Raw genomic sequence first — 24,331 nt, 5'->3', positions numbered from 1 at the left:
GATCAAGCTTCCTTCTGGCTTTGACATTTGGCCCTGTGTAATATGGAAATGGATACACAAGTCTTCTTTAAAATGCTTTTATAATTTGGTTATTAGATTATAGTAAATAGGTATTTAGCTGATGGAACAGAGGGTTTGCTGAGCCAAAAAGATTTTCTTCCTCCCATTGAGACAGAGGTAGTGTTTCTCTGCCTTGATTTCCAGGACACAGTTAATTGAATGACTACTTTGGGATTTTTATTTTTTCTTTTTAATTAAAACTTTACAGAATTAAATATGTAAAGTCACAAAAATAAATATCCAATGAAAATAAAATCACAAAGTATATACAGTGAGATTAACTGAGGTTTCCTAATGCTTCTGTTATGGAGTTTTCTGAGGGCTACTGTCCCTTGGAGACATTTATCAATACATATTAGTCACAGGCATCATATCTGTTTGGGGGAGATTTTTTTCAGTAGGAAAAATGTTCTATCTTTATCTTTCTTCAAGAAGCCTATGCTACCTCTTTAAAAAAACAACCAACCTTGTGGGTTCCAAACCAATTCAGCTGACAGCCTGGCTGATCCCTGCTGAAAAATCATTGAGGGAAACCCATGAGCATAACGTTCATAAAACAAGTTATGCTCAAGAGTTTCCCCTCAATGATTTTTTGTCCTCCTTTTAGCCTTATATCCCTAATGGTAGAACTGAATATGGCAAAAATATGCTTTATAAACAACCTCTATAACTATTGCAGTCAAGATTCTACTCCAGTACTTCAGCAGAAAAGAAAGCATTCAAACATCTTTGGAAATGATTTTCTGTTTCTCAGCCTCAGATGGCTCTGTCCAAACAGCAGTTTCTACCATACCAGTTGTACCGAGACACACCCAGTCTCCCCCATCCCTTGCTTGTCATGGTCAGGTTGACTACCCTCCTCTCTCATTTGTAAATCAGGCTTGAAAGACTTTAAGCTCAGCACCCAGTGACTGGCCATCATCTTAGCTTTTTATCACATTCCCCTTCTGGTCCTGGAGTTTGGGGCTTGGCCTTTGCTGTAGCTGGGTCAGAGGCACCCTTTGCAGTCTCAAGCCAAGAGAGATTCTGGGAAAGGTCATTGAGGATCTTTACCAAAGGGTGTGAACCCTATCTGTCTGCTAATTTTCTGCTATTCCTGGACAGAATGTTTTCTCTTGGGCTTTAGTTTTTATTTGTCACTGGTCATATTCCTCTAAGAAGCAGGAGAGTACATTCCCAGACTCTTCCTCTAATGAGTTTGTGCCGCAACAGCCAGATGCCAACTGCCCACCAGTGCCAATACTCAATCTTCATGTGACAGGGCAGTGAAAGAACAGATTCAGAATCTGGGCTCAGCCTATATAGGGCTATTTAAAATACCGTAATTTCAATATCTGCCTCCTGGCATAAGGTTTCTCGGACTTCAGAACAGATTCTATCCATCTTCTCAAAAGCCAAACGTCCTTTTTCACCTGTATTTATAAGATAATGTGTCACTGATAGAAACATCAGGACTCCCATCCCCAATCTTGTTTCCCTGCCCCTCCCCCCCAAAAAAATAACACCACGTTCATAGCAGGGGCAAAACTCTAGTTTCATTTGTAAAAACAGCATAGCTTGAGGTTTGGAGAAGAGCTGTGTTTGCAGGCCTTGCCTGACATTTTTTAACACGTTAAGGGGCCTGAAGTCTTAGTACCACATACATGGGACTTGGATTAAGAAGATTTTTTGAGTATTAATCCTTATTCTCATATGACTTTGATGAAGGGTAATAAACTCATTTTTAAAGGGAGAATAAAACTTATTATCACCATAGCTGTTCTTCAAAACAGTCACCTTAGTAAAAATATTAATAATAGTTAATAAGTCATCATTGCAACTACCACAATTATTCCCATTACCTAGTTGATACTTTTAAGCAATCAAATTGTAAGAGACTTGTGGGTGAGATTGAGCAGTTGAAACAACAGTTTCACCTATTTGTGGCTTTCTGCTCTTTACCCAAGAGCTCTCAGTACCCTTAACCAGGATTGAAAAGCTTTAGGCCTCCAAAAACATCGGCTTAGTAGTTTAGTTTTACCAAATGATAGTGTTGTCTCCCGGGCTGCTGTCCTCACATCTTCCAAGTCAGACTGACACAAACTTGCAATCTGATCAATACTCTCCATTCCCTGAGTGAACAAAAGAAACTTTAAAAAGAGAAAATCATTTGCTTCTTAAAGTTCACAGGCATCCATAACCTGGGGGTAAGTTCCAGGTCAGTCCAGGAGTTTGGCTCAGGGAAGTTTTTTGAGAATAGTCACTGTTCATCGAAAATCTCTGTAACGCTGTACTTCAGGGCTGTTAACAAAGCCTGTTATGACAGTGGTCACCCTTTATCAGAGCCTTCGGAAGTATCTATCTTAAAGTCAGTTGGCATCTTACTCGTATGCCCTTGGCTTTATTAGTTCCTGAATACAGGATAAAACCGCTATGAGGCAGGCAAATCTCATCCACGGGTACCCTAGGTTCCTCCCTGCCAATTTAACTTGGCCTACTTAAGGTTCTAAGATTCTTCAGCTTTGTCATCTGCCTTCTTGTTCACCAGCCTTAGGTAATGCATCTATATGGCTGTAAGAATCAAATGAGATCATCGTAAAGCACTTATAGGGCCAGGCACATAGTAAGTAAGCCCTATACAAATGGTAGCTATGATTATTACTCCTGTACCAGGAAGCCATAAGTAGCACTGAATGTGGCATCAGAAGACCTTGGGGGTAAAGCACATCACCTCTGGGCCATTATTTCCTCCTCTCGAAAATGAGAGTAGTAATACTGACTTCATCTTCCTCACAGATCTAGGAGGATCAAAGGTGGAGAGCAGATCTGAAAGTATTTTGTACTATGTAAAATACGTAAACATCAGTCGACATTAACCGTCTCCGTTGTTTTTACAAGAGGGAAGCAAGTAACCAAGATCATTTCCAGGGAAGTTTTTTGTTTGTTTTTTGTTTTATTTTATTTTATTTTTTTTTGGTGAGGCAATTGGGGTTAAGTGACTTGCCCAGGGTCACGCAGCTAGTAAGTGTTAAGTGTCTGAGGTCGGATTTGAACTCAGGTACTCCTGACTCCAGGGCCGGTGCTCTATCCACTGTGCCATCTAGCTGCCCCCTTGTTTTATTTTTTCTGTTAGTAAATGCTTTGGCATCACCTCATTAGCATTCTCTGTCAGCTATGTGGGATTTTTGCCATCCCATTGCCAGAAACTCTAGTGTTTGCTCCCTCTGCTGGTAAATTCTATACTAAGACAGTTGCACAATGCCTATTAGTCATCCATCTTTTGGCTCCTTTGGTATCTGACTGGATTTCAAAGAATTTCATATCTATTCAACTTCCCAACCCAAATTCAGTAGCTTAATTTCTTACTGAAGTAAGATAAAACAGATAAGCCAAGAGCTTGAAGTGAACCTTAGAGGCTCGTCTACCTCTAAGGTTTGAATTGACCTTGATCTCTTTCTTAAATAACTCCTTGGGATTCTCTGTTCAGTCAAAGTAATTTGTTAAACATCCGTGTGCCAGGTGCCAGGCACTATGCTAAGTGTCAGGGATTCAAAAATAAAAGTCCTTGCCCTGGAGAAGCTTAAAGTATAAGAACAGCAGCCACTATTACTATTAATAACAATAACTGTGATTTATGCAACACTTTAAAGTTTTGCCCGGTGCTTTACAAATACCTTAATTTCATCCTCACTATAACCTTGGAAGGTAGATGCTAATTAAGTTACTTTCCTGGGTCCCACATCTGATAATATTGAGGCTGGATTTGAACTTCCTGGTTCAAAGCCCAGTGCTTTATCCACTGTGTCACCTAGCTGCCTATAGCCCAGAGGGCTACACATACATAGATGTAAAAGAGATATGAGAGGGGGGGCAGCTAGATGGCCAGTGGTTTAAGCACCAGCCCTGATTCAGGAGTACCTGAGTTCAAATCCAGCCTCAGACACTTGACACTTACTAGCTGTGTGACCATGGGAAGTCACTAACCCCCATTGCCTAAAAAAAACCAAAAAAACAACAACAAAGAGATATGAGGATGTGTAGAGGAAAGCAGTAGCAGCTCAGGAGGACCAAGTTGGGAAAGGGTAGAGAGTGGAGCTTGAGCTGAGCCATGAAAGAGCCGAGGGGTCCTCAGAGGGACAGGTGAGGAGGGAGGGGCAGTGCTTTCTAGGCATCCAAACAGCTGTGCAAAGGCCAGGGATAAGGGGTGAGATACCATGTGTGAAGACCAGCTCCATTGAAGTCATGTTGCATTTTAAGTCCTCAATGCTAGAAGTAAGCACAGAGGATATTCCCAAAAACAGCCTCTCCCTGCCCCCCCCACGCACACGCACACTCCTGTTAACCCCCAATCAGTAAAGAAATTGGGTTTACTTACTTTGAGATATTTTAGAGCCAGACATGATGCTTGTTGAAGTTTTGCATCACTGTCTGAAAGAGTACTGGTATAGAAAAGCAGTGCCTAAAAGAAAAAGAAAGAAAGAAAAGGAATGCCTGGCGGAAATGGGATTGCTGTTGGACAACCAAAAGAAGATCTGCTATTGTTTCACTGTCAAACATACGATTGGAGATTTTTCAGTTGAGTGGGGTAGATAAGAAAATAGTCAATCTGGCTCTCTTTCCCCCCTCACCCAGAAGCCACAATCTAATCTTCTGAGCCAGGGACACAGAACACATGTTCATTAATATATTCAAGGTTTCCTAGAAATTCTTGCCCCTGGGATGTCTTGCAGTGTTGAGTCAGACAATGTGTCTAGAAGAGTACAATTTCATGTTTGTGATGGTGAAATTCTATTAACAATCCTTTAGCCCACTCAATAAGAACATTAAGAAGCATTTCTAAATAGCACATGTTATTGAAAGTTAAAACCAGGAGTCAAGATTCTAGCTTCTGAATATGATGTAAAAGTCATTCCATCAGTAATGTCCATCTTCTCAGCAAGTCTTGACAGCCCTACAAGCTGATAGGGCCAGCAGTGCTTAGAGAACAAAGGAGGAAACCTTTGCCTTTGGAAGTTAATGATGGATCTTTTTCATTGGAAATTTTTTCAACAGAAATAGTCTTCTAGCTGTTTCTCATCATCCCTGCCCCAACTCCTGCTTCCCATTTAGGGAGGAATGTCAGAGAGAGAGGGAATTAGCCCAGTGGAAGCAAACTGGCTCTCTACAGGAAAAAATAGGCCTAGGTTCCTATAGATAGCTTTGCACCCATCACTAACCTCCCTTAACAGTGGAAGATTCAGAAAGCTTAGTCCATGCTTAGAAATATAAACTTGTAGCTTCCCATAACCTACAAAGAAATTTAATTCCTGACTGGCATTCAAGACCCTCCACAATATGACTGTAACTCGAGTTTCACTGTTACTTATACTCAGAATAAACCCTCTTTCACCTTCAAGGGCTAACTCAAACCTTCCTGTCATAGATGAAAGGATTACTCTTCCCCTCATCCAATTTTTCACAGCATTTGCCTGGTGAGATCTCTTTCCCCTGTTAAAATCTACACTTTGCATCATACTACTTGTATACATGTCATATCTTCCTCCTGCCCTAGTGGACAGTAAAAAGGGTTTGTCTTATTTTTCATCTTTTTATCTTTAGCTACTTAGCACAATGCCTTCCTTCCATGTAGTTGGCACTTAATAGATGTTTGAAATCAATTAAGTGGAAGTAGACATAGATTTTAGGAAAGATGAGAACACCAAAAAATAGCATTCTTATTCTATGCATAGGAACCCGCTGTTTGTCCTTGATTCTCAAAGAGGACCATGACATCAGGAGATGATATCATGATGAACTGAATGGATTTAAGTGAGTGAGGGCTGTGCAGTCACCAACCTCATTCCTCCAGAGCCCATCTGGGGTCCAGTAGCAAGATATATATCAGGATGACTGGAGATGGCCACGGATGTTAAAGGCAATCGGGGTTGTGACTTGCCCAGGGTCACATGGCTATTAGCTGTCAGGGTGAGATTTGACTCAGGTCCTCCCAACTTGAGACCAGTGCTCTATCCATTGTGCTACCTAGCTGCCCCTCATAGGAACCTAGTAACAGCCAGATAGGTAGCATATTAAGGTTGAACCGTGAACCTAGATCTTGGTGACTAGTTTTCCTTTGAGCTAAAATTCATGGAGTCTAAGATAATGATAAACAGTCACTCAGTTCTATCACATTCTCTACCCAAACAGCCCATTCTTCCTACTTCAACATAATATGAGATAGCAGCACATAGGTAAGAACACCGATTTTTTTAATTAGAGACAAAGCTACATTTCTAATCCAAGGCAGGACCTTGGACAAGTCACTTAACTTTTCAACTTTTTTTTCAATTAGCAAGCATTGGTTTTCTCTCTGCCTCCCCACTCTAAGACAAAAGAAAAGCAAACCTCTTGTGACCAATATGCAATGAAGAAAAACAAATCCCTACATTGTCCATTGGACAAGTCACTGAACTTCCCTAGGTCCCAGTTTCCTAATTCTATAAAATGTAGGATTTAGAATAAAGGTCCCATCTACCTCTAAAGTCTATGACTTCCTATGAGCAACAATCTCAATAGCTTTCTCCTGAAGTACCTTTTCCCGAAAGCTCCTATTTCCAGCGGCATCAGAGAGGCGAGCAATGGCTGCTTTGCGTACCCGGTGGTTCTCATCCAGCTGCAGCAGGGCCCACGTCTTTAAGGTCTGGGGCAGTGGCTGGAGCTGTCCCAATTTCTTTCCCTTCAGCTTTTTTATCTTCTTAAGCCGGCCTGCACACTGTAGGTCTTCAAGGAGTGTGACTGGGGACAGCGAGAGAACGGCAAGGAGTGGGAAAGGAAATACATGCCCATGATTCCTTGAAGTCAAGACAACAGGCACTTGTCTACATTTTATGTTGTAGATTTGTTTTGCCTGCTAAGAATTAGGAACCATTTACAGAATAAACTTCTGGTCACTGCTTCGTGCTTTATCCAGGGTTTGGAAAATTGCAACATTTGATCAAGGGTTATTTTAAAAGTGAACTGGGATGGTTCTTAATTGCAAGGATGATGATCCACTCCCTCTCCCCACTTCCAATTTACCCGAGCAATGAGATTAACTGAGCTCTCAGATTAGTCTTTGAAGAAACGTTGGACCAAGATTTACCTTTGCATCTGAATGCTCTCTGTTCTCCAGAGGCTAAAAGGGGTTCTGGGATTCAGTGAAATAGTCTTTATATTTTAATTCTTAAGAAATTTATCTGAAGCCAAGAGCCAAGGTTCTCCAGATAAACTCCTCCATCGTTAATGTGTTTCTTTAATGTCATCACTAGTCACTGCATAGTACCTTCTTTGGTGAGTTGGGCAAAGTGTTTCTCCAAATCGGTAACATTCTGCTTTTCTAAGTATCTCTGAAACTGGAACCAAGTGAGGAGTTCTTCTGAGAGGCCCACAGAGGAAACCAGCCCGCTACAGCTGACCACCTGCTCCAGCAACCTGTGACACACTTGTCCAACAACAGCAGAAAAACAAAACAGATAAACTTAGGTTCATAACACTTGAAAATGGAAATCTGAGGAAGCACCCACCTTTCTGAAACTCTCAGGTTTATCAAATGTTGGAGCGTCAAGAACACCTCTAACTGTCTTTTTCTCCCTAAACTGTGACTGGGCATCCATAGGAGGAAAAAGAACCTAGCCAAAATGCGATAACCTCAAGCTGTTAAACTCAGTTCCTCCAAGCCTCTATTTACCTCTTGACCTTGCATACAAGTCAGATAATCGAGGGCAGCTAGATGGCGCAGTGGATAGAGCACCGGCCCTGGAGTCAGGAGTACCTGAGTTCAAATCTGGCCTCAGACACTTAACACTTACTAGCTGTGTGACCCTGGGCAAGTCACTTAACCCCAATTGCCTCACTACAAAACAAAACAAAACAAACAAACAAAAAAACAAGTCAGATAATCTAACTACTCCTTTCCAGTTGGGAATCCTTTCTATAACCACTCTGACAGAAGGTCATCTAGCTTCTATTTCAGAAGATCCCATGACATAGTGCATCCTAGCTGACAACCAGGGAGTGCATTCCATCTCTGGATCATTTATTTGTTAGGAAAGGCTTTCCCTATATTATGCCCAAATCTATATCCTTACAACCTTGTGAAGAACAAATCTCATCTCTCTGTTTATCTGATAGCTCTTCCCATATTTTAGCACCAGAATCATGCCCTTTTATTATATAAAACAATAAGGAGGAAGTGTTATCAGCTGTCCTTCAGAACACACATGCGTTATACCTTTCTCTTGTACCTTCTTTCCTGCCATGTACTCTTCAACTCCCTGCTGTTCCATAAACTTCAAAACACTCCATCTCTCAGCTCTGGGTGTTTTCTCTGGCCATCTCCCCATTCCTAAAATGCCCTCACTCTTTATCTCTGCCTACTGGTTTTCTTGGCTTCCTTTAAAGTCCCAACTAAAATCCCCATCTTCTACAGGAAACCCTTCCCAATCCCTCTTAATTCGAGTACCTTCCTTCTCTTATTTATTTCTATTTATCCTGTATATAACTTGTTTGTGCATATTTATTTGCTTGTTGTCTCCCCTTTCCCTTAGACTGTGAAGTCTTTGAGGGTAGGGACTGTCTATTGGCTCTTTTTGGATCCCCAACACTGAGCACAGTGCCTGGTGCATAGTAGGTGCTCAATAAATATTTACTGACTGAAAAGTCGACTTGAAAAAAGAATTGCTCCTCTTTCCCCTCGCCCACTTCTAAATGTTTTAATAAGTGAAAAGATATCTATTCATCACTCTCTGAAAACATTTTAAACATAGATTAAAAAGGAAGAAAAGATAAGTCTTTGGTCTGTAAGTTACATGGCAACAAGCTTTGTTCCTTGGAATGGCCTTACTTATAAATGCAATGAGTTTCTCAGTAGTGATAGTGTTTAGATTAAATCATGCATTCTGAGATATAGGGAACTTATTCAGTCCTGAGAGGTGGTGACACCTTGGCAAGAGCTTTGTATTAAAAAGTCAAAGAGTTCAAGTACAGTTCCACCATTTGCTAGCTGTATGAGCTAAGCAAATCTTTTAATCTCCCTCCCTTGGTCTCAGAGTTGGAAATCCCTGCCCTGCTTACCCCACAGGATTGTGATAAGACACAAATGTGATAATGTAAGTAAAAAGCATTTTGAAAACTAAAAAGGGCAATTCATATCAATGTCAAAATTTCTTGCCATCTGCCTTCATTTGGGGACCTCACTGTTACTCTGCCTGTGTTAATTCTTTTAATTTTTTTGGAGGCAATTGGAATTAAGTGACTTGCCCAGGGTCATACAGTAAATATGTGATCTGGATTTGAATTCAAGTCCTCCTGACTCCAGGGCCAGTGCTCTATCCACTGCATCACCTAGCTGCACCTCAGCCTAGATTAATTTACCAATGGTTAACATACCCTCCTTTCTGGCTTATTTCTCTTTCTTTGTAATAACCCCAGGTGCTGAAAAACATAACATCTTTCCTCATGCCTATCCCTCTCAAGCCTACACTGCTAATGCCCCACTCCAGATCTGCCTTGTCCCTTCCCCTGTGTCCTCTGGCATGCCAGGTCCATAATTAACAAACTTGCTTTCACTAAAGTGAAGATGTCACTCCTTCCATCTTCTTATACTCACTGAGACCCAACTCCCTCCTGATGACACGGCTTTCCTTGGTAACCTTTCCAATTCTAGTTGAACTTATACCTCCCGACTCACTAGTCATAGCAGACATCAGAATACTCACTGTTTCCCATTGCCACTTCTAGACTCGCCCTTTATCAACTTCATTTAGCAACCTCCCTTCCTTTAAGGTTCATTTAATCCAAATTTATCACCCAAGCCAGATTCTAGTAGTTCTTATTTATCAGTTCCCAGAATTTCCCCCTGCTTTCTCAGTGAGTTAAGTGATTAGCCCATAGTCTTCCTATCCTTCCCAACTCCTTCCCCCATTCTAGGGCAGAGGTGTCAAATGTGGTGAAAGGCCATATTGTAGTCTGCAACAATCCCAAGTACATCCCAAACCAGATTAAAATGTAATTAGGAAATATTTAACAAAATCAGTAGAGTACAGATAATTGTAATATATGGTTTTCTAAGTCAATATACTGCCCACAGGGGTTTTTATGTATAGTTATTGGCCCCAAATTTTTATTGCTTTTGACACTCGTTTTAGGGGATTTAATACATATGTTGATGTTCCCTCAAATATACTACTTTCCTAGTTCCTTAATCTATTCAGCTCCCACAACCTACTCCTCTATTCCACCTCAGGTACACACAGGAGTAGTCATACCCTTGATTTTGTCATCACACACACATGTTCCACTTTCATTTTCAAGAACTCATAATCTTTCCATCTCTCTGTATGCCTCCTCACTGTGATGTCAGATCCCTCTATCCCTCAGTACTATCCCTTCTACTCTGGCTATATTCTCATTCTTTCCCAACTTGGACACCTTGGTAAGCCATTTCAGTTCTACAATAGGGGCAGCTAGGTAGTGCAGTAGATAGAGCACTGGCCCTGGATTCAGGAGGACCTGAGTTCAAATCCAGCCTTAGACCCTTGACACTTACTAGCTGTGTGACCCTGGGCAAGTCACTTAACCCCAATTGCCTCACCAAAAAAAAAAAATTCTACAATAAGCTCTTGAGTCCCTTGCTTCATTGCCCTATCACTGATCGTGCCTTGTCAAACCCAAACATTGGATTACTCCCACCATCTTCGGAGATTGAATCAACTTTGGTACTCACATTTTATCAGTACCATCTGCTCCCTCTGGTTGGAGGGCTGAAGGGTCCTCTCAAAGCCTCCATTTTAAGAGGGCTCCCAGGCCAGCCAACTCTTCATCCCCTACCAGCTACACTCTCTTAGACTGGACTCCATCATGATCATGCCCCAGAAAACTCATCACCCTTTGAGGTGAATCAGCTTTGGTTCTCACACACACCTCCTCATCAACACCCTCAGGACCCTCTGCCCCTCTGAGTAAAAGCTTCCATTTCCTTATAGCAAGCTGGACAAGGTTGAAGGGAATCATGTGACTGTACTCACTAGGTCCATGATAGAGTTATACTAGCTGATCTTAACTGAGCCCTCAAAACAATCCTATCACTCTTCCTCAATTCGTTCCCTATCCCATTCAACAGAGCAGTGGTTCCAAACGTTTCCTTCTCCTCAAATATCCTATAATATTACCCGGCCCCCCCCCCACCCAATCTCTCGGCTGAGAACTGTATGCCTCATATTTCACATAAACAATTCAAGCCACTTTTCAAGAATTCTTCCATTCCTCACCTCGTGGATATGAGGTGACAACCCACTCTCTCCTCCTAAATTCCAGTCTGAAGAGAAGGAGGCCCTAAAGCTTGCCATGGCTAAGAGGATTCCATCCCCTCTCTCTTCTGTAACAGATTATTACCTCACCACTATTCCTCTTCTCTCTCTAATCCTCCCTTCCTTCCCATCTACTGGATTCTTTCCTGCTGTCTACAAACCACCAAATCTGCCCCGTCCTTAAAAAAAATAAAATAAAATCCTCATTGCCATGCCCTCCAGTTATGATCCTTTATCTTTCTTCCCCTTTACACAAAATTCCTTTAAAAAGTTGTCTACAATTGGTGCCTCCACTTCTTTCACTCTTTTACTACAACCTGACTTCTGACCTCATCGTTCAACTGGAACAGCTGTCTCCAAAGTTACCAATGATCTCTTTTTTTTTTTTTTTTTTTGCAGGGCAATGGGGATTAAGTGACTTGCCCAGGGTCACACAGCTAGTAAGTGTCAAGTGTCTGAGGCCAGATTTGAACTCAGGTACTCCTGAATCCAGGGCCAGTGCTTTATCCACTTCGCCACCTAGCCGCCCCGCAATGATCTCTTAATTGCCAACTCTAATGGCCTCTTCTCTACCTACATCCTTCTTGACCTCTGTAGCACTTGATACTATTGACCACCTTCTGCCTCTGGATATTCTCTGTTTTTATGACTGTTCTCTCTTGGTTCTCCCTCTACCAGTCTGCCCACCCCTTCATTCTCCTTTACCCTTTCTTCAAGTCATGACAACTAACTGGGGGGTGTCCCCCAATACTTTATCTCTTTGGGCCTCTTCTCTTTTTGCTCTGTTATCTCACTTGGTGGGCTGATCAGCAGACTGAACATTTGATTATCATCTCCATACAGATGATTTCCAGGTCTGCAAATCTCTTCTGACATCTCAAATTCAAAATTTCAAAAACAGAACTCATTATCTTTCCTTCACCCAAAACCTCCCCTCTTGCTCATTTCCCATTAAGGGCCTTATCATCCTCTCAAGTCATCTAGGCTCAGAATCACAGCATCCTTGACTCTCCCTCCCACTCCATGTCCAATCTATTGCCAAATCTTATTATTTCTTTCTCTACAACAGCTCTTATATATAGCCCCTTTTCTCCACTAACACAACCACAACCCTAGTTCAGGTTCATATCTCCTTTTGCCTGGATTATCACAGTAGGGTCCTAATTGTTCTTCACTGTCTCAAGTCTCTCTCTACTTCATTCAATCTAGCCTCTGCTCAACTGCCAAAGTGATTTTCCTAAAACACAGATCTGACCATGTCACCCCCTTAACTCAATAAATTCCAGTGGTTCCCTATTGCCACCAGGATCAGTTACAAAGTCTTCTGTTGGCATTTCAGGCCCACTACCTGACCCTTTCCTATCTTACTATTCCTCCAATTTACTCCCTTTCTTTCCCCACTCTCCCGTCTAGCCATTCTGGCTTACTTGCTATGCCTCACACATGAAACTCCATCTCTCACCTTTGTGCGCTGGCTGTTCCCATGCCTGAAAGGCTTTTCCTCCCAACCTCCAAAGCTTAGAATTCTTTGCCTCCTTTAAGACTCAGCTTAGGGCAGCTAGGTGGAGCAGTGGATAAAGTACCGGCCCTGGAGTCAGGAGGACCTGAGTTCAAATCCAGCCTCAGGCACTTGACATTTACTAGCTGTGTGACTCTGGGCAAGTCACTTATCCCCAATTGCCTCACAAAAGAAAAAAAAAATACTACTCTTCAAGACTCAGCTTAAATACTACCTCCTAGAGGTTTCCTGGGTACCTCAACTGCTATTTGTATTTCCCTTTAAGGTTTCCTTCCAGCTATTCTCTATTTACCCTGTAGGTTTTTGTTAATATAGGATAATCTCCTCATTAGAATTTAAGCTTCTTGGGGCAGCTAGGTGGGGCAGTGGATAGAGCATTGGCCCTGGAGTTCGGAGGACGGAGTTAAAATCTGGCCTCAGACACTTAACACTAGCTGTGTGACCCTGGGCAAGTCACTTAACCCCAATTGCCTCACCAAAAAAAAATTTTTTAAGGAATATAAGCTTCTTGAGGGCAGTGGCTATTTTTGCCCCCTTTTTTTGGAGGGGGGGAGTATCTTTAGTTGCTTTAGCACAGTGCCTGGCACATGGTAAGTGCTTAATAAATGTTGCTGTTTATTGATTGAAATACAAAGAATTATTAATAAACTTACCTATCTCAAGTTGTCCAGGATATTTCCCTTTAATTTTATGCAGAAACGTTTTTTTTAGTTGATTTTGGAATTGTTTCGCTGAGCAAAATAGGATCCCTCCTGGCTCAGTGCATTCACTCCACATCTTCAGATACCGCTTCTTCTTCTTTACTTGGGGGATAACTGAAAAACCAGATTTGGAATCATTGATTGCCCAGAACTCTGGCATTACCTAAAAACAGTGTTCAGAAAAAGGCCCCAGAAATCATATCTCCCTGAGACCAGCCCCTGCTATCTGTATGAGTATCCGGTGAGCTTCATTGATCCCCACTGGAGAACCCCTTTTTTGAGAGAATCTCCAAAGAAAGGCAGCCTCTGAACCTTTCCTCCCTGTCAATAACAGCCTTTATAGTAATATATAATCATATAATAACAATTATATAATAATATAATAACAGTTTTGAAAACCTGGGCAGGAATAACTAACAAGTCTCAATGATGGATAAAGATAGGGCTTCTTTCTTTAACTTCATTTTATTCTATAGTTCTTAGAAGATCCCAAGTTCTCTAAAACCCAACACAGACAGCATGTTATAGTGAAAATCGTCCAGGACTAAATCAGCTTTGGGCTTGAGTCTCAGATCTATCATTTACAGTCTGAATGACCTTGGGCAAACCACTTTTCGGAGGCTATGTATGTACCTCAGGGTGGTAAGGAAAGTGATTTGTAAATCTAAAAACACTATATAAAGGTGAGCTTATCTCTCTGAACTTCTCAAATACTTTCTTAGAATTTAGAACTTCTTAAATACTTTCTCCTTCTGACTAGAGTTTTGATACTCAAAGTGGGCACTTAAGTCTATGATTTCTTTGCCCTTTGAAATTCTATGGATAGCCTCCTGATGGAGATATAGACTCAGAAGTCACATTGAGATATATTTTATTTGGACATAGCCAATGGGGGAATCCATTTTGCTTGACTATACATATTTGTTAACAGGGATTTTGTTTTTCTTTCTTTCCCAAGGGGAAAAGAGGGAGTGAGAAAAGGCAAATTTTCACTGATTGAAAGAAATACAAATTTAATTCTTTAAAAATTAAATAAAAAGAAAATCCTATGGATAGCAAGACTTTTTTAAAGTGCCTTATTTCTACTATAGCTGTAGCTTCCCTGTGGAACATATTAGAGGTGTTAAAAAAAAAAAATGGTCAGCTGCCTCCAACACTCCCAAATACTGCCTAAACCAGATTGAAAGTTAACTGGGGTGGAGCCAAGATGGCACAGAGAAACCAGGAAGTTGCCTGAGCTCTCCCAAGTTGCCCTCAAAAACAACATTTAAGCAAAAAAAAAAAATTTAATTGGGAAATACTGAACAAAATAAATAAAAATACATTAGGACATAGATAAATTTAACATGTGATTTTCCAAGTCAATATGTGGCAGCAGAGATTCAAATGCACATTTTAGTTTCTATTTGAGTCTGACACCACTGATCCTTGTCATGCCCCTGTGGTGGGATTAAAGAGGTTTTTCTTGTAATGTATAAGGCTCATAATACTAACATTCCCACCACTCATGAGCTATAAGGGCAAGGTGGCATAACTGAAAAAACAAAACAGCAACTTCAGAGTCAGAAAACCCAACTGTAAATCCCAACTCCATCATTTATCATGAGACCTTAGGCAAGTTACATAAGAATAATAAGTCACACTTACATAGCATTTTGCAGTCTACAAAGTATTTTTACAAGGGGCCTGCTCCTAAGGCCACACAGATAGTAAATAGCTGAACTGTGCTTCCAGTCTAGATGGATGGGACCAGCATTTTTACTGCTATACCCCTAGATTACAGAAGATGAGCCTTTATGTGTCACCCAGCATTTCCCATAGTTTGTGAGCAGTAGTAGATTCTGTGAGGCTACATACGCTCATCAGCAGACGTAGCGTTCCTGACCTTCTCCACATCGAGAATGGAGAGCTTCTCCAGAACCTCTTTTTGCTGTACCACTTCTTCCAGAAGGCTCTCCTGGACCAGTCTCGACAAATTGGGGCACATCAGTTTCTAGAAAACAGTCCATGTTGCCTCAAGGACAGAGCTAGTAAAAACCCATTTGAAATCATTCATAGCCATTCTTTAAGAGACCCAGATATCCCCTGGTAAAGCATCCTTACTGATTTTACTCCTCAGCATTAAGGTGACTTGACTTTAATAACTGATAATAGTAGTAATAATAATTAATATCTAGTATTTCTATAGCACTTTAAGGTTTGTAAAATGCTTTACAAATGTTATCTCAATTTATCCTTATATCAGCCCTGAAAGGTAGGTGCTATTATTATCCTCATTTTTCAGAAGAGGAAATGGAGGTAGACAATGGCTAAGTGACTTGACCAGCTATTAAGCATCTGAAATAGGATTCAAACACAGGTGTTCCTTATTCCAGGTCCAGTGCTCTAGCCACTGGGCCATCTAACTGCCATCTTTGGATATGAAAGGCTCAGTACAAAAGAAGAAACATAATTTACATTATGACCTTAGGGGTCATCTAATACACTCTGTCTTGGTACGAATGAGGAAACAGGTCCAAAGAGCTGACTTGACCCAAGTCACACTGTTAGTTAAGTGGAATAAGTGGGACCAGGGCAGCTAGGTGGCACAGTGGATAGAGTACCAGCCCTGGAGTCAGGAGTACCTGAGTTCAAATCCAGCCTCAGACACTTAACACTTACTAGCTGTGTGACCCTGGGCAAGTCACTTAACCCCAACTGCCTCACTAAAAAAAAAAAAAAAGGAATAAGTGGGACCACAATTGGGGTAATACAAACCTGTCACTTCCTCAGAACCAAACCAAACCTCCATCCTTCCCTTTGTCTTGCAGTACTGGGATCATGTCATTCATTGTACATGTATCCCCAGCACCTAGCCCATCGTACATGCTGAATAAATGCTTATGGCTGGGGATTTGTCCCATTCTACCTACAAGGCATTGATGGTCAGTTGCCCCAAGCCCCATGCTTTACCTGTAAAAGAGCTTTGCAGACATGGAGATGAACCACCAAAAGCACATCTAGCTCATGAATTCCTGCTGTGAGTTCTTTGGTTGATGTTTTCAGAGACTGAGAAGTGTCATCATTACTGAATCGGATTGTGAGAAAGAAACTGGTTACTATTTTACCATCCCTCCTCTTCCCTGTATTGCTTCTCTGGGCCCCAAGGGTCTATTCTGTCTTCATTCAATAAGCACTTACTTACTATGTGCCTACTATATGGAGAATACTACCCAGGGTTGAGGGAGACAGGGGAAGGGAGGGAAGGAGAAAGAAAGAAGGAGAATGAGAGAGAATGTAAGAGAGAGAGAGAGAGAGAGAGAGAGAGAGAGAGAGAAACAGAAATACCAAGGGACCCAAAAAGAAGAAATAAAAACACTTGAAGACAGTTGGAAATCTAAAAGTTGGTAGATGAACCTATATAGGGTGGAGGTCTTGTGGGGCCACATGATATGATGAAAAGAACACTAGACTTCAGAAGATCCTATTTCAAGTGTTGGTCTTACTACCTCTGAAACTTGGACAGTAACTTCTCCCCTCCAGGCCTCAATGTCCTCTATTACATGAGTGCTGGACACTAACATTCTCTGAGTTTAAAAGTCAAACCAAACCAGACCCTGGCTATTTCAAATAAAAGCAGAAGCAATCAACTCATTGTCAGCATTGGGCCTTATACACAGCTGCATAATAAGAATTTAAATGTATGACCCCTGTTATAAACTCAAAATCAGAATATTAGATTGAGTAGGGACCTTAAAGTTCACATGGTCTAATGCATTTTACAGGAGGAAAGAGGCCCAAAGAGAAGTGGTTTGTCACACACTGAAGGAGGGGTGAACCATCACCAACCAAAGCACAGATGATCGCTGCTTTGTACCTCAGCAACTTTATCTCTAGGACAAGGCGTTCTGAGGCCTGGCCATAGAAGAGGCTGATGCAAATCGGGCAACAAATTCAGACAACAGGGGAAAAAAAAACAATTAGAAATGAAGCCCCGGGAGAGGAGGAGGGTTGGGGTCTACTCACTTTATGCTGTGGGCCTGGCTGCTGCCAAATAGGGAAAGCTCATCTGAGTTGAAGTCAGCATTTAAAAAGTCAAAACTTTCCAATATGGTCTCCATCAAGCTCTCCATTGATGAGTGCTCCTTGTTAGCGACCTTGGGCTATTGGGAAATGGGGGGAGGGGGAGAGGAGAAGAAAAGGCTTCAGAGCAGTAGACAAGAAATATTATGTGGAAAGCTGACTGAAATGAGTGGGACCAAAATCTCCCTATGCAAAGCTGTACAGTAAACAGTGGTTATTGACCAGAGGCCTGGAAAAGCCTAAAAGGAGGCAGGGAGGCTTAATAATCCCTTCAGTGAAGAACTGTGCCAATGGGAAAAGCATCTGTCTGCCTAGGATACGGAATTGCAAAGGGAAAAGGTAGCAAATGCACAATAATAATGCATTATAAAGCACTTTATTTCCAAAGGCCCTAGGAGACACTGTACCTGTTTTACAGATAATGAAACACTCATTGAGGTGTCCTACCCACAGCCACACAGCTAGCCAAGGCTTCTCATTCTAAACCCTAATTCCTAATTACCTCGAGATCCTACTACCTCCCAAATCCACAAAGAGTGCTGAAGGGCTTCTGCAGCGCTGTTAGAGGCTGTTAGAGGCAGGCAGCCGAGTCAAGAGGAGAAAGAGCCAGACCTGGGCTCAAGCATCACCACTGCTGCATACTGGCTGTGTGACCTTGAGCAAGCCCCTTGACCAGCTCTAAGATAAGCTGTGGAGAAGATAGTGATCTGCACTGGCAGAGGAAGCCCTCCCATCAGGGTAATCCCTCTCCTAGTGATTATCATGGTCCAGTTCCTATTCCTGACAGTTTATAGAGTGCTTTCACAGGGGCCCCTTTAGGGAAGGGACTGTCTTCTCAGTGTTTAGCATGGTGCCTGACACACAGTGGTGCTTAATGTTTATTGATTGATGTTCATTTAATCTTTATAACAATACTAGGACGGTAGAGATGGCAGAAATTAGTGCCCCCATCTTATAGTCCTATAGACAATGAAAAATGTGTTTAGAGAGGGAAAAGCAACTTGCCCAAGGCAATAAGTGGCCAAACCAAATCTCCTAATTCCTAATGTGGGATTAATTCTGAGGTCTGAAAGTTGCTATAGCCTTGACAGATGCTGGAATTTAGGGGAAATGGGCCAGCTAGATGGTACAATGGAGAGAGCACTAGGCCTGGAGTCAGGACCACCTGAGTTCAAATCTGGCCTCAGACACTCACTGAATCTGGGTGACTGTTAACCTGTCTGTCTGTTTCCTCATCTGTAAAATGGGGATAATAATACCAACTACTTCACAAAACTGTGAAGATTAAATAATAATTATAGCTCACTTAGCACAGTGCCTGACACAGTAAGCGCTATATAAATGATGATGATGATGATGAAAGTCAGTTCCAAATTCTCTCCCTGCCCCACCCCCCTTCATCCCTTGGCCATTGAGAAACAGGATACCAACCTAATTTACTTTCTGTGTACTACGAATTATACATGTTTGTGTCCTATCTCCCAATAGACTATACAGGGACTGCTTTGGATGAACCCAGTATTCCTCTCCCCCACCCTCCGCCAAGCCGTGAGCACGAGGTCCTAAATACAGTAAGTGTTTAATAAGTGTTTGTTGTCAAATGGGATGGAATAATGGAAGTGAAAATGCTTTGTGGCCCTAACGCACTCTATACACAGAAGTTGCCTTTATTATTTCCTGCAGGAAGACAAGCTATACCTTTAATCGGTCCCTGAAGCAGAGAACGTGGTACTCTAGTTCCCGGAGTTGTGTCTCCCTAGGATTCATCACCTTAAGTAAATCTAAAACCTCCTGCAGGGGTTTCTCCACAGACTGGCTCATGCCATCAGTCAGTTGCTCGGTCTTCGCCTTGCCCACTTTCCCCAGGCTTTGATGGCTGTCAAACATCACACCCTCCCGCAGTAGGTTGGGGCCGAGCGGCTCCACGGGGTCACTGGCTCCAAAGTCCAGCCGGCTAGGGTGCGCCACGTGCCAGTGCCCAGCCCTCTGGGAGGTCTCTGGCTTGAGCCCGTCTGAGCATGGAGCTGACGGTTCCTGTTGCTCCTCTTCTATGGAAACATCGGGACAAGGAACGAAGGGCGGGAACCCTGCATCGGAGGTAGAAGCTGAGGTCCCGGTCTCTGTCTCCCTGGGATCATCTGAACTGAAAGAATCCACCTCGGTCATCTCGGGCTGCTCGGCACTCTTCCCCGGAAGATGCATCCCCAAGTCACTGTCGGACAGGTAGCTCAGCAGAGAGTGAGTGGGGGTGCTATTCCTCTGGCCCTCTCGCCCTTGTTGCGGCTGCTGGAAAAGAGACTGGGAAAAGGTGAACAGAAGCTTCAGTAGCTACAGAAATGCCACCTGGCGGCATCATTGCCTCTTATCCCAACACCAGAAATATGGAAAGGTGGAATATTCGATATACCTCTTTACGTTACAATTCTCTGAAGGGGTGACACTATGACACTCCCAAGATGTGTAAATGGCTTCTAATTGATTTTTTAAAAAGTTCTGTCCTACAAGCTTATGAAGCATATATGCTCTTCTACTTACTTCAAAGATCTGTGATTACATTAGAGTGAGTACTCCCTTAATAGATCACAACCCTCTTTGGTTTAAGAGACAATATGATTTAAAATTTTTTCTTTTCCCTTTTATTTTTAAATTACATTAACAAATATTTATGGAATAAAACAAGCATTTCCATAACATAGTACAATAAAAAAAAAAAAGGTGATTGCACATGAAACTGCAAATCTACTATGCAGGGCTTGCTGTTCCTTTCCAGTATACAACAAAATTATCATGTACATTTCTTTTTTCCTCCTGTTTTTACCCTCCCCCCACCCCACCATAGAGATGGCTACCTTTAGATACAAATGGGTATATGTGATATATGTAAAATTATTCTGTGCGTACTTCTATTTATCAGAGACAATATGATTTTCAAGAGTTCTGTCAGCTGACAAATTCATCCCTCTACAAACATCCTGGTGCTGAGGGAGCCTCACTGGGCTTTGAAGGAGCCATATAGTCCCTCCGCAGGCTAATTAATGCATGAGCCTTCATAGCCTGATGGGACCTAGGAGCTTTTGCATTCCTCTGGCATAGTCTTCTTCTAGAGCACAAGCTACTAAGATGAGGTGGTGGTGAAGAAGAGTTTCTAATGGGCGTTCCATATGATACCTCTCTATTAACCAGAATATTCTATATTGTGCCTCCCTGTGCTTTGTTCATAGCCAATACGCAATAAACATTTGATGAATTAAGTAAACTCTCAACTCTTTCAGGTAATGATTAATTCCAAGTTATGTAGCTTGCAATTCATTTCCCAGTCTGCCATCCCAGGAGAAGGCATAGATAGAAACATAACCTACTCGAGTGACTTCTCCTGTTCCCTGAATCAGGAGGTGAGTAGAAATTCCCAAAAAGTTATTTTATGTTTTTGTCTCCATAGTTTGTATTCCAAATTGAAATCACTCCAGGCTTCTTTCTTCCCACAAAGAAACACACCACCTGATTTCTGGCAAGGTCTCTCAGCAAATGGTTAACCAGAAAGAGTTGATTTGCTTCAAGTCTGGCAGACTTGGTGGGTACGTGTGAAGGCAGGGGGTATCTTTTACTGTCCCAGAAAGAAGAAGGAACCTAACTAGATGGGAGGCAGCTCCTCAGTTTGAGGTGTGATGCTGGCAAAGGCGAAGGGTAAAATAAAAGGTTGAATCATTGAATCTGAGTAGAATAGGTTCTTCAGGGTCATCCAGCCCAACTTCCCACCTGGTATTGAAAAATCTCCCTACATAACCCATGACATGCATCCAGCCTCCACTTAAACACCGCCAATGAGAGGGAACTAATTTCCTTATAAGGCAGCCCATTTCGCTTAGGGACAGTTCTAATTATGAATGTCTTCCTTGTATTAAATCAAAATATGACTAGCTGTAACTTTGTCACAATAGTCTTATCTCTGCCCTCAAGGATGGAGCACAACAGCAACATGGTTCAGTGAAAACAGCACTAGGCTGGCCCTGGAGTTGAGAGGACCTGAGTTCAAATGTGACCTCAGATACTTACTAGCTGTGTGACCTTGGGCAAGTCACTTAACCCTGACTGCCTCCAAAAAGAAAAGGGGGGGGGGAGACAAAGAGCGAGAGAGAGAGAGAGAGAGAGAGAGAGAGAGAGAGAGAGAGAGAGAGAGAGAGAGAGAGAGAGGGAGAGAGAGGGAGAGAGAGGGAGGGAGGGGAGAGAAAATAGCACTAGGTTTCAAGTCAGAGGACCTCAGTTCAAACTAGCTGGCCCTGCCACTTACTACCTTGTTGGCCTTGAGTGATTCCCCTCATCATTTCAGGTCTCAGTTTATTTGTCTGTAAAGTGGTGATATTGGACTAGAAGATTTCAAAGGACCTTTTCAGCTATAAATCTATGACTCAATGATAAGTCTGCATTCTTTTGTCCATGTGATGAAAATAAAGGGAACTATCGATATGGAAAAGAGCAGTAAGAACTGTGTTAGTCTAAAAATGGGGCTGGGAAAGACTAGGCTGACAAAATACTGAACTCTCATCTTGTCTATGCTCAGTGCTCAGATGGCTCCAGCTTCTCCACAGTTAGTAGTACTGGGGTCACCAGCTGGCACAGGGAAGGCGCCCATGAAGGCAATGGGCTAGACTGTGGGGAAGGATGGGGGAAGGTTGGGGGGAGTGGAGAAGCAGACTCTGGTACTCACAAGATAATACTTTTCCCTGAAGCTGGGGGTATTCGGAGGTGTCCAGTTATATAAGGAGCCTTTTCTGCTGCCCACAGAAAACCTGCCGATTCCGGGGGACACGAAGAAGCTCTCTGTGTCGAATGGGCTGGGAAGGCAGAAGAGAGAGGTCTGGGTGTTAGCCAAGTCTCAGGGACGTCGCCCTTTGCAAAAATGAAATAAAAAGGATATTACTGGGATTTTAATGTTTCACAGAAAACCCCAACAGGTCCTTTTGTGCCTGTTTGCCCATACCTGTGCTATATCGGGACCTTCCTCTAATACCATAGTCGGAGCACTCACTGGTCAACCTTAGAGGTGCTGTTACCAGATAACTAGGTATTTTGGGGGTAGCTAAGTGGTACAGTGGATAGAGAACTAGGTATATAGAATGAGACGTAAATGTGAGAATTTATTTTGCTTGACTATGTGTATTTATTAAGTGTTTTTAGGGCATGGGAGAGAAAATCTATTTTTAAAAATTCACGAACAATACATTTTAATTATTTTTATAAAGAAAGAAAAGCTGATCGTTTGTAGCAAAGAACTGGAAACAAGGTAGATACCCATCAACTGAGGAAGAGCTAAGTAAATTAAGACACATGAAGCTAAAGGGATATTACCTTACTGTAAGAAACAATGAAAATAATGAATACAGAAAAACATGAGAAGACTTACACAAACTTAGGCAAAGTGAAGAAGAGCCAAGAAAATAAAATACACAATGACTCCCTCTCAAGGAGGGGGGAGAGGGGAGGAAGGAGGTAGAGAATTTGAAACTCAACATTTTTTAACATGACTTGAAAATTAGAATTGGAAAATACTTAAATAAAAGTATGTTTTTTAAAAAACAAAGAAAATGGAAAGAATAACCACCACAAACAACTGAAAATTAATGTTACAAAATTACAAAAAACGTTTGGCTCAAAGAAGAGAAATAAGAAAACATTTCCCCTCTCTTCTTTGCAGAGGTGAGGGAGGGGAATCATCCTATAGATACAGAATATTACATATAGTCAGGATTTTTTGAATATATGCATTGGGATTTTTAAAAAATATATAATAATATATTTTTTCATTATGTGGGATGACTCTCTGGGAAGGGGGAAAGGGAGGAAATAGAGGTGATATAAAAACATGATCTATCAATAAAAATTTATCTTTTTAAAGAAAAACTTGACGCTGCTACATCCATGCAAAGAAAAAATGCAAGGCAACAGAAGCTGGTAGTTTCATGAACAAACTTCTATGCTCAGATCCTTCTGTTTCGTAGTAACCCACAATGGCCCAGGCCAGCCCCTGGGTCAAGCTCAGGTCAGTTAAGTACTAGGCCTTTGTTGGAAAAAGAAAAACTGCTGAGCTTTGAGGCCATGGCCCCATGCTGACAACAGCCTGCAGAATTTGGACATGAGGAAGAGACTAATCTGCCACAGTGGGACCTACAAAGAGGATAAAGTTAAACAACTAACTCTCTCCCAGCTGACCTGGCAGCCCCAAGTGGGGAATCCCTTTTAGCTTGAAGAAATCTATCATAGCCCTTGGTGTAATAACTGAGGCCACCAGCAGAAAAGAGTGGAAATATGAGACCAGGGAGCCACTGACCAGCTTTGTCACTTCTTTTTCTAGACCTTTCTTTATCTATAAAATGGGGGGGGGGGATTAGATCAAGGGTTCTTGACCTAAAGCCCTGTGGATAGATTCTGGTGGGGAAGTGGAAAAAAAATCTTTGAATTTGTATGAGAAAAAAATCTTTATTTTCACTAACCTTTGGTTATTTATTTTGTGCATTTAAGAACATTATTCTTAGGAGTCTTTAGGCTTCACTAAAATGCCAACATTCTCTCAAAGAATGACAACCAAAAAGGGATAAGAAAGAGGACTCTGAACCTGTTTCTCAACCTTCCCATTTTCCTGGTTTCATTGGAGATTCAGCTAAGGGCCCCTGATAACTAGGCACTAACAC

The 24,331-nt window shown here is 41.9% G+C and overlaps 1 protein-coding gene across 5 annotated transcripts in view; it reads right to left on the bottom strand.

Moving 5' to 3' along the window:
• Positions 1-293: 293 nt before the first annotated feature.
• The window catches only part of RIPOR3 (RIPOR family member 3), a 119,146-nt gene continuing 95,108 nt past the window's right edge, over positions 294-24,331 (bottom strand). For all 5 annotated transcript variants that reach the window (XM_043981529.1, XM_043981526.1, XM_043981531.1 and 2 more), the window contains 11 exons: positions 22,351-22,477; positions 19,344-19,943; positions 17,589-17,725; positions 16,536-16,650; positions 15,441-15,576; positions 13,536-13,697; positions 7,340-7,498; positions 6,611-6,813; positions 4,415-4,498; positions 2,081-2,171; positions 294-1,472 (listed from right to left, as the gene is read on the bottom strand). In XM_043981529.1, the coding sequence (XP_043837464.1) occupies positions 1,372-1,472; positions 2,081-2,171; positions 4,415-4,498; positions 6,611-6,813; positions 7,340-7,498; positions 13,536-13,697; positions 15,441-15,576; positions 16,536-16,650; positions 17,589-17,725; positions 19,344-19,943; positions 22,351-22,477 (1,915 nt within the window). In that variant the 3' untranslated portion in view covers positions 294-1,371. The remainder of the gene's footprint in view (positions 1,473-2,080; positions 2,172-4,414; positions 4,499-6,610; positions 6,814-7,339; positions 7,499-13,535; positions 13,698-15,440; positions 15,577-16,535; positions 16,651-17,588; positions 17,726-19,343; positions 19,944-22,350; positions 22,478-24,331) is intronic.

The sequence above is a fragment of the Dromiciops gliroides genome, chromosome 2 (genome assembly GCF_019393635.1).
Source record: "Dromiciops gliroides isolate mDroGli1 chromosome 2, mDroGli1.pri, whole genome shotgun sequence".
Taxonomy (NCBI): Eukaryota; Metazoa; Chordata; class Mammalia; order Microbiotheria; family Microbiotheriidae; genus Dromiciops; species Dromiciops gliroides.
Note: the sequence above shows the minus strand (reverse complement) of the source record. Positions and strands in the feature narration are given on the sequence as shown.